General features: G+C 42.1%; 1 protein-coding gene across 1 annotated transcript; it reads right to left on the reverse strand.

The window, feature by feature from the left end:
- Positions 1 to 1,678: 1,678 nt before the first annotated feature.
- Positions 1,679 to 2,676, reverse strand: LOC112898110 (zinc finger BED domain-containing protein RICESLEEPER 2-like). The gene is made up of 4 exons (XM_025966506.1): positions 2,571 to 2,676; positions 2,290 to 2,476; positions 2,072 to 2,201; positions 1,679 to 1,966 (listed from the first exon to the last, which is right to left on the reverse strand). The coding sequence occupies exons 1-4, from the start codon at positions 2,674 to 2,676 to the stop codon at positions 1,679 to 1,681; spliced, it is 711 nt and encodes a 236-aa protein (XP_025822291.1).
- Between the last annotated feature and the right edge of the window lie 7,946 nt (positions 2,677 to 10,622).

Consider the following 10,622-nt stretch of genomic DNA (forward strand, 5'->3'; position numbering starts at 1 on the left):
GCACCCTCTGGACAGACGTGGTTACAGTAGCTGGCCTGGAAGAGTTCATGGAGCTAAAACGATATAAGTATGTATTAATGAACTAGTGCAGGTCAGAGGAACCGGCGTGGCATATTAACCAAAACAAGAAAAAACATATATATGTATAGTAGATAAACAATATTATCACATTTTTTCCTGGTCTTTTCAAGAATGAGTACCATCTATTGTTTACTATTTGATAAGCAGTTCGAATAAATAGTGATACCTTTTGCAACCACTACTTATATGTCTTGTGATTTGATTAAAAACTATCCAAAAATACAGCTTGCAATACCCACAGCGTTAAAGAAAAGAGCTGCAAGAACAGGAACAAGATTCTGTCCAGATTCATCTAGCTTTGTGCACTACCCACGACATGTCCTTTGGGTGATGGGAAAAGGCCTGGCAATGGGTACAAACCCACCGGGTTTACGCATCCCAAACCCACACCTACGAAGGCAAACCCATACCCACGGGTAAATCCATATCCGTCCATGGGTATAGGTTCTTCCTCATACCCATCCCCATGTGGGTGATGGGTACCCATCGGGTACCCATATCCAAATCAACATTAAACACAACAGACCATTCTCCAGCAAAACAAAAATCATTCAATAACAAAATTAAGCAAACCATTCAGCAACAATAATATTGATATAGTCTCAAAATGCTAGTCTCAAAAGTCAAAATGCTAGTCGCCCAAACTAATTACAATTAGAACTGATATAGTCTCAAAATACTTAAATACTTGATGGATTAAACTTTAAGTTCCTGAAGACCTTCTTGAATATCTTGGAGACAAGACCAAAATGAAGCAGCATTCTTATCTTTGTCATCAACTGCAACAACCAACAGCCAACAAGAAATGATTTATTAGTTGCAATTTCAGTGAAAAAATATGAATTTGATAATGCTATGTACTTACCTCTATACTTGTTACGAAACCAATCCTATGAGCACATCAAAGCCTCTATCATCTGAGGGGTTAAACTGCTGCGATGGTCACTAAAGACTCTTCCACTTGTACTAAAAGCAACTTCTGAAGTAACTGTAGTAATAGGGATTGCATAAATATCTTTAGCTATCCTCCTCAAAGTTGGGTAACGAGATCCAGCTACCTTCCACCAATCTAGAACATTAAAATCCTTGGTATCTAATGGCACTAGTCCATCCTCTAAGTACCTCTCTACCTTAGACTTATACATCATGGACTCTGGTCTTGTGCTTGCCACACGTGCACTAAAGGATGATAAGGACTCCATATTACTAGTAGGTGCTGTTGTGGTTTCTTCTTCTTCCACTTCGACATGGTACTCAATCATTAGATCCCGTAGCAAATCCATGACTAAGGCAACCTTATCCTCACAAACTTGTCCGGTCGTACCAAGTAACCACTCAAAACACATCAGCAAGCTCAAAGTTTTAAGCCGAGGATCAAGAACAGTTGCAATGCCCATTAGCCCTTGAATATCAGACCAATACTTGTCAAACTTGGCAATCATATTAGCTGACATTGTTTCTAGTAATGGGTTGCCACAAGTGGACCATTGCCTAATTTTTACTCTAATCTCACAGATCTTCATAAAGTAAATGTTTGCAGTAACATACTGAGTTCCAGAGAATAATTCAGTTATATCGTTAAACATGCGAAGCCTTTCTACAACTTCTGCTGCAAATTCCATTCTTCCTCACTAGGCAAACAAGTGTACTGCTTATCAACACGACTGGCTCTAATGAAAACAGCCTTATAAGTCAATGCAATGCTAAGCATGTTGAAGGTTGAGTTCCATCTAGTCTTACAATCAAGAGAGATCTTAGTTTTTATATGAACTTTGACAAACTTAGCAATCTCCTCAAACTTCTCAATTCTTTTTGGTGTGGCTGTCCAATATGCTACACTTTCACGAATATTCTTAATTGTATTTTTCAAAGGTTCTAGACCATCCTTTACAATCAAATTAAGGATATGAGCGCAGCAACGCATGTGTAAAAGTTTACCACCATTCATGAGTTTACTCTTTCCAATCTTTCTCACAAGAGAAGGAATTACCGCATCATTTGTAGTGCAGTTGTCAAGAGTCACAGTGTATATCTTCTCATCAAGGTTCCAATCAACCAAAGATTCATATAATTCTTCACAAATCACATCAGCGGTGTGAGGGGCAGGGACATAAATGAACCTGCGTAATCATATAACAATATGTTACTCAATAAAGATGAATCTATATGTGAATACCAAACAATATGCTACAGCCTTCAATAAGTTACCTCATGATAATGCTTCTAAGAGTCCAAGATTCATCAATGAAATGACCTGTGATGGCCATATAACCTCTCTTTTGATTACCAGAGGTCCACATATCTGTAGTAATAGCCACCTTAGAATCAATTCCAACCATGTATTCAATGGCTTTCTTCTTCTCAACATTATATTGCATCAATATGTCCTTTCTAAAAATAAAATAAAAGACCATCACAAATGCATTTCACAATACAGGTAAGCAACTAAACATAAGGACAGTAGCATAATGAGCATCTTAAATATCTGATTGTATTTCTAGTCCCAATCTTGAACAATGGCTGAAGAGAGCTTACAAACCTTTGGAAACTAGCATGATCAACCATGCTCAAGGGATACTCATGCTGTACTATCATTGCACAAAGTTCTTTTCTAGCTGTCTCTTGATCAAATGTATAATTTTCAACTGAAATTGCCCCCGACTTCGACGAACCAAACCTTAAAGAAGCTTGGGAAAGTGACTTATTCTCAGCCATCTTGATTTTTTTCAATGTACAGATCTTCAAATGATCATGAAGGTGCTTAGTTCCATTGTTTCCAGAGAGGTACTTTGAACAGTGCATGCACTTTGCCTTTACCACACCTCTTACTATAATTCTACTAAACTCATTCCAAACAGGTGAAGTTAGTTTTCTCTTGGAACCACATTTAGCACCATCAATTTTTTCTTCTACAATTTGAACCGCATCTTCATCATCTATTTCAACCGGCTTTGAGTCACTAACAGATTCAGACCAACTATTTGGACCTTGATTACTATTGGCACTAGGTGCAGCCATTTTATTAAATCTGTCAAGAAATTTAATTAAACTTTTGCATACTAATTACACTAACTATAAAGATAATAAGAACTGCAATGAACTTTTTCTTACATAAGAGATTGCAGAATGTTGCAATCGGTGGTAGTGGTCGAACTTGGACAAATTGGGGGCCGGTTGTTCTTCTTGTTTGTTGGTGGCCTCAACTTTGATCCAGCTCTAGTGCCCGTCTGCTCAGTGCTTCCCGAGTCCTTGTGCATGGTGACGGTGTCCCTTTGAATGGGACTTGGAAGGTTAACTGTCTGCAACTGCCATGGCAAAAAAGGTCAAAGAGAATAGAAGATCACCGGCCCGTGTCCTCGTTGAAGCCTGTGATCCCCGCCATGTGCACGTGTGTCGCCGTCGGTTGTGCGCCTGGATCGGAAACATCGCCGACGGATGGGAGCAGGCTGCACCCTAGCGGGCTGGCGCCGGCGGAACCCTCGGAGGCGGCCAGGGTGGCGGCTTTCCACTGTGAGCTTGAGAGGCGGCGGCGGCGGCGGCGGCTTTCCACGGACCACGACGAGTCTGAGAGGCGGCGGCGTGGGCGAGCTGGCGGGGTGGTGGCGTGGGCGAGCGTGCGAGGCGGCGGGCTGCGCGGGTAGGCGGCGGCGTGGGTGAGCGGGCTGCGCGGGCAGGCGGCGGCGCGGGCGAGCGGGCAGGCGGCAGCGCGGGCGAGCGGGCTGCGCGGGCAGGCGGCGGCGCGGGCGAGCGGGCTGCGCGGGCAGGCGGCGGCATGGGCGGGCGAGCGGGCTGCGCGGGCAGGCGGGGTGCCGCCGTGCCGGGGCGGGCTGCGCGGGCAGGCGGCGGTGTGGGCGAGCGGGCTGCGCGGCAGGCGGCGGCGTGGCGCGTGGCGAGCTGGCGGGGTGGCGGCGTGCCGGGGTGGGACGGGGAGAGCAGAGAGTCTGAGAGAGAGGCGGCGGCGGCCTGGGCGCCTGGCCGCGTGGGGATGGGGTGGGTCGTGGGTGACTGGGTGAGAGAAGAGTAGAAGACTAGGGTTAGGAGTAGTTGGGCTGTTACCTGTTGGGCTTGGGCTACAATTTTTAAATGGGCTAGGCTAATTTAATTGGATTTTTTTACCCATGGGTAAACGGGTATGGGTTCATGGAGAACGAACCCGTACCCACTATACCCGTTAGGTCCTCTTTTTTCCCATTAACAGACCCGTGGGTCCAACAATTTGCCCAAATCCGGACCCTAATGGAGTTTTTACCCATCGGGACTTGGGTTTCGGGTACCCGTTGCCAGGCCTAGATGGGAAGAAGCTGGCTTGGGCTGGTCGCACCATGAGCGGGGAACCATGCTCCCATCAAAACTGTATAAGATCGGAGTAAGTCAAAAACCTCACAAACCAAAACCACAAAAATCATACAAACTGAACACAACATGTAAAATGTTGTCAAAATATCTGAACAACAGGCACTCATATGCACGCATGCTCACCCCTATAAACACACATCCTACCCTTATCAGCGCATCCCATAGACTGGGTTGACACTTGGCAGATCATCTTAGTGTTTGAACTTACATCTCAAACAAATAAGAGTGTCAAAGACTAGCAGACACATGCCGTGATCAGCATACACTACATGATAAGAAGACGACTTAGGTAACATGTTAAAAAAGTACTCTAGGAGACAATCTTAAGATAAATGTTACTTTTTTATTGCTATGTTCAAAGGAAAACAAAGGCGTACTTGATCTTGAACAAAATTTTGCCAAAAGAAGCATGCACAAAATATGCCATTCAGTCGGATTTTACACAAAAAATCTTACTGTGCCACTACTAGTTCTCAGAAACCAACTTGATCTAATCTATGATGCTTGCCATCATGTGTAGATGCTTGAGCATACATCAGAGGTGGCGATCGTGTTTTCTATGGCTTATCATCTATCATCGTCATCCTCTTGTACGGGCCGTTCATGCCATGCACATCTATACTTTGTGGCCTGCACCTGCACTTTGAGGAAAATGACGCACGTGCATGCATTGTCCTAACATATGCCACGCCATGCATATCATCAGTCACACATGTGTAACATACCCTATCCTATGTCCATATTTGCACATACGACAAAATTTTATCAAGCTACATCCATATACAATTAATAGACACAAAATGTATACAGATTTGTTTTCAAATATGGATATGGATGTCTAATAAGATGAAATTATGACATGAAAGCTGATAAGAGCCAGACCCGATCGTGAGATTTTAGTGGCCCGGGACGGAATTAAAAATGGGGCCCATAATTCTCAAAATATGAGTAGTAGAAAATATGTAAAACTTTTAAATGCATCAAAAAGATATTATAAATATCAATCAAGTTTCTTTTACATATTACCTTAAATTAGCTTCTGCAATTTTTTCTAATAAATTGTTAGGAAAAAGCTATAGAAGTAACTGATCAACTAAGAATCTTATATCTTATATAAAAATACCAATGTTTAATCAATTACCTACCTCACGGTTAATCAAAGGCTCAAAGTATCAAGCATCAACAACCAATTGATAAAGTATAACAGAATCAATTGCTCGTTGATAGGCATTAAGCATACATACTATTAGTAAGACAGTCGCTACCTGGTCTTACGTGTTCCACGTTTGCAAGCTCGCAGCATGCCGGAGGGGTGGAGGGCAAGGGAATCATTTGGTTTCAGGACTTGGCGTGGCTTCTGGCTTGCTGCTCAGCGCACGATGCTCTTCCTTTAGGCCTGATCCAACTACAATGATAAGTCAGCTAGCTGAATACTCCGCATACATGGGAAGGCACCCCCCCCCCCCCCCCCCGGGGCTGGGCCTGATAAGAGCTCATCCAATTTGGCTATACTAGGAGAAAGCCACCCTAGTGATGCCACGAGGACAATGTTTCAAGGTAGGTAAAAGCAGTGATTGTGAGGACATATACCATGTGCTAATTTTTTAAATTGTCATTGGTAAGTTCTACCAAACCTATATATAAGAAAAATTTTCTTTGATAGAGATATATGACCCACAACAGGCATAACATTGGATTTACATTAAGGGTGCGTTTGGTTCAGCTGTGAGCTGTGAAAAAGCTGCTGTGGAAAAGCTGCTGTGAGAAAGCTGTTGTGAAAAAGCTGAACGCCGTTTGGTTCAACCTGCTGTGAAACTGTGAATTGATGGTATGCACAGTAAACAAATCAAGTTTAGTAGTGAATTTTGGAGATAAATGGACTGCAAAGCTCGGGTTCAGAAATATTCAGACTGAAACCGAGGTATACAGCAATGTTCAGAGCCCTTTTTGAGCAAGTTAGAGCCAGATTCAAACAAAGTGCATGAATAAAAAATTGTAGAGGGAAGTATCCTTTACAACTTTTATGTTCACATATTTTGATGTTTAGTAGAGAATTCTGGAGAACCAAGGGCTGCAAAACTCGGGTGCAAGAGAAGGTAAAGAAGAACGGGGACAGGTTCAAAGACCAAGGCCGAGCTCCCTTCGCCGGCAAAATTCGTCGTTGCTGAGTCCTTCCCGTCCAATTCCTTGAACCACCAGCATCATAGCTACCTCAGCGATCCATTTGAGCCCTTCCGGAGGCGCGGGCGCGGGCGCGGGGGGTCGGGGGCGCGGGCGCCGGGGGGTCGGGGCGCGGGGGGTCGGGGGCGCGGCCGCCGGGGGGCGGGCGCCGGGGCGGTCGGGCGGCGGGGGCGCGGCCGCCGGCGCCGGGGGGTCGGGGCGGCCGCCGGGGGCGGTTGGGCGGCGGGGGCGCTGGGGGCGGTCGGGCGCCGGGGGGTCGGGGCGCGGGCGCGGGCGCGGGCGCGGGCGCGGGCGCCTCCAACGCTGCAAAAGCAGCTCGGACCTGCGTTCAATTTTACACAGCGCGAACGTTGCTGCGTTGGGAGAAGCAGGCTGGCGCGCGGAGCCCTTTGGTTGGGCTTCTGCGTTGGTTGGGCTGCTGCGTTGGGAGAAGCAGGCCGGCGCGCGGAGCCCTTTGGTTGGGCTTCTGCGTTTTCACCGCCAACGCAGCCCTCCGACGCCCAACCAAACGCACCCTAAGATCTCAGGAACTCTAAAGCAAAATTTAGAAATATAAAATCGATGTTCGGCCAATTTTTGAGCCACCCGAATAGAGTATACAAAGACGCTACTCCATCTATGAAGAAGTTAAAGTTGTTAGTGGATATAGGCACACAACTACTTTTCTTTCTCATAAACAGGTACTGACCAACCACCAACTCATCATTGCGGGTGAGATCCTTAATTCATCCTATTAGAGATATCGTATTCCTTATTACTTGTCAAACATAGCTAAGTTTGTTGACATAGCTGACATTACAATTTAATGTATCATACTATCAATTTAATGTAGATGGATTAAAAATATTTCTCTAAGTTTGTTGACATAGCTGACATTACAAATCTAGTGTAATTAGAAATACTTGTATTGCTATAAATGATCTTAGTTTTTTCCATATAACTAAAAAATTAACTACTAATTATACATGTGCATACGGAATTTTTTTTATTTTTGAAGCTCCATGATACTATGAGAGAGAATATAGATTGCGAGTTGACTGGGTGGAATGCCATGTGGTTGGGCAAAATTTTCATGTTCTTATAAGATTTTGGGGACAAAATAAAAGATAAGTGCAAGATTGCAAGACATGGATGACCTCTGTCATATTCTTTTGATTGATAATATTTTCCAGGATGATTTTGAGGTGAACAATGAAGATAAGTGGTACAAGATTGTTGTTGTTCAAAGAACATGGCCATGTAAGTATGAGCAACCTTATGGCATCCCTTGTTGTCATGCAATTTTGGCATTTACTTTTTAGTATCTAAAGATGTTGTAGAGTATACATCACCAACTAATAGTATAATGATACAACAAAACAAGGCTTATGAGTATCGCATGTTGTTAATGAAGTATATGTTAGGATGATCCATATCTAATCATGAATGGCCCTCCCTGCCTAGATATCTGAAGATTTTACGGAAGGCCAAAAATGGAGGGATGAAAAGAAATACTTTTGAAGCACACAAAGATATAAACTTATTTAAGGTGTGCACTAATTAATATGAGATGCATGCTTTATAGAAGTTATGAGCACAACTCAAGGAAATGCTCGAGGAATCCAGATAATGAAAATAAAAATATCAAGAGGAAAGTAAAAGAAGCCGAAATTTCAACGACTGCAAATATCTCAAAGTCCATTTGTACTTGACATACTTTTTCTTATTGTTTTTTTCTCCTATCATTTATACTAACTATGATTGTGATTGTATGTTCAGAAAAGGCTAAGAAAAGCTAGATCTCAATAATGCCTCCAAACCATTTGTGACCAAGAGCTACTACAATCTTACAAGTAAATTTAGTGAGTACTTCAACTCAACTTTACATTACGTGTATCTTGACTTATTTTTTTACCTTAGGATACAACCATCTATTGAAGAAAGGACTGAGAAGGCCGTTGGAAATCGTGTTCTATATATGTTATATCATGATCGAACCAATTAGTGCCATTAGTAACATCAATGCACTAATTAGTGTCGAATGCAGTGTTTCAAAGGAGAAAAGGCGAGCCAAGGCGACTATATATGTACGCCTTATCACCAAGATCACAAAGCGTTCACACATAGGCGCCAAGGCATAGCTGGTCAAATTGATATGTGGATCACGCTTTGAGCACATGTGATGCAAAACTATGCAATAGAACTAAGAATCATTTGTCAATTACAATTAATACCAAACCATGCACTAGAACTAAGAATCATTGGCCAATTACAACCAATACTTCTATTGGAATCCATGCCCTACAGCTCCAGCTCATGGTAATTTGCATCTGTCATCCAGACTCAGCTCCTCACGTGATACGGACAAAGTATATGCATATATAGCATCTATTACTTTCGTCCATACTTCGTATAAAAGTGTTAATCTCTGGAGGTCTGTTTGGAGCAAAAGAGATTATATGCAAACCCTTACCTCCCTATACTTTTTAAGGTGGTACTAAACCCATCAACTACAACCACAAATGTGCCATATGGACCATCAACAATCACTACGACAGTATATTAGGCCCGGGTAATACAACCTAACCTAGGTGGGAATGAATACAATTTAAAGCAGGTACCTTCTCTGCCTCTCATGTTATATATTAAGCTAGCAACTGTGATAGCATTTGATTCACAATAAGCTTAAATGTTTTATTCAATCTAAAAGGCCTTTTATTAAATCCTGAAAAATTAGGAATCAGAAGACGAAGGCTTTAGATTAAGGAGAAAAATATTTTCAAATCAACGAGAAAAAAATGTTATCTAGAAATAAATCTGTAACCCTATAGTTAGACAGTGTGATCCATATATTATGCTATTAGCCTGAATGCCACTAGCTTTGGAGATACCGTGCAAAAATAGAGGCGTGAAAAAATATTCTTGGCGAAATATATGCCAAAGCGGCATCTCCTACCATAGTGGATGATGGCTCATCATAATAATTTATTACTACCTCCATCCCAAAAAGTATGCTATTCTAAATTTGGAATTAATGAGTCAAACTTCTTTGAGTTTCACTAAATTTATAGAAAATATTATCAATATTTATAACTCCAAATAGATATATTAGGAAAATATATTTCATGTTAAATCTAACTATAATTTTTTGGTATTATGAATAATATTATTTTTTGTATATTTGGTTAAAGTTAAGATAGATTGACTTGGTATAAAGTTAGAATTGCATTCTTTTTTTACTGAGAAAGTATATATATATATATATATATATAGACACACACATCTTTTGCCGGAAGAAAAAGAGGCATTTCAAGCATCGATGTACCTTTTTTTTGTTTCTGGCCAGAATTCGTTTTGCCATGTGACCCTCAGTGACGGGTAACTTTTAATGTTCCTGCATTGTAAGGAATATGATCCTATTAGAATACGATTGTGATTTTGGTGATTGTATGACAATATAGTCAATGTGACTAACGAGTTTGTGAGCTCAAATTTGTAGGATTTCTAGTTCCTTTGGATGGAGTCCAATTCATATACAAGATGGTCCAAATTGCTATCAAGATGTTCAAGTAGTAAAAATGCAGAGATAATTTACGGGTGTCCAAATGACAGCCAAGATAATTTGGACAAGGTTCAGCTTGATTACATGCGTCGATTAAACGAGCGGCATGAACTTATAACGGGTCGGTGCTTTGATGAGTTGATATGGCGATCAAGTGAAGAAATTACAATAGTACCGGTTGAACCGACGCTATAAAAATAGAGGCGTCGGTGCAATAAGGAGATGACATAACAATCAAGTGAAGAAATGATAGAAGCACTGGTTAAACTGATGGTGCAAAAGAAGACATCGGTGCAAGCGTGCTGTGGTTACTCAGTACGCATGTTTTGGTTCCAGAAGGGTTTCCAAGCAAAGTTTTTAGCACTGATTAAACCGACAATTGTCGGTGCATTGCGTTGATGCAATAACGTCAGCAGAGGATGGCATTTGGAGTTCAACGGCTAGTAGGTAGGCTAAGTGTGGC

The sequence above is a fragment of the Panicum hallii genome, chromosome 6, assembly GCF_002211085.1.
Source record: "Panicum hallii strain FIL2 chromosome 6, PHallii_v3.1, whole genome shotgun sequence".
In the NCBI taxonomy this organism is placed as follows: Eukaryota; Viridiplantae; Streptophyta; class Magnoliopsida; order Poales; family Poaceae; genus Panicum; species Panicum hallii.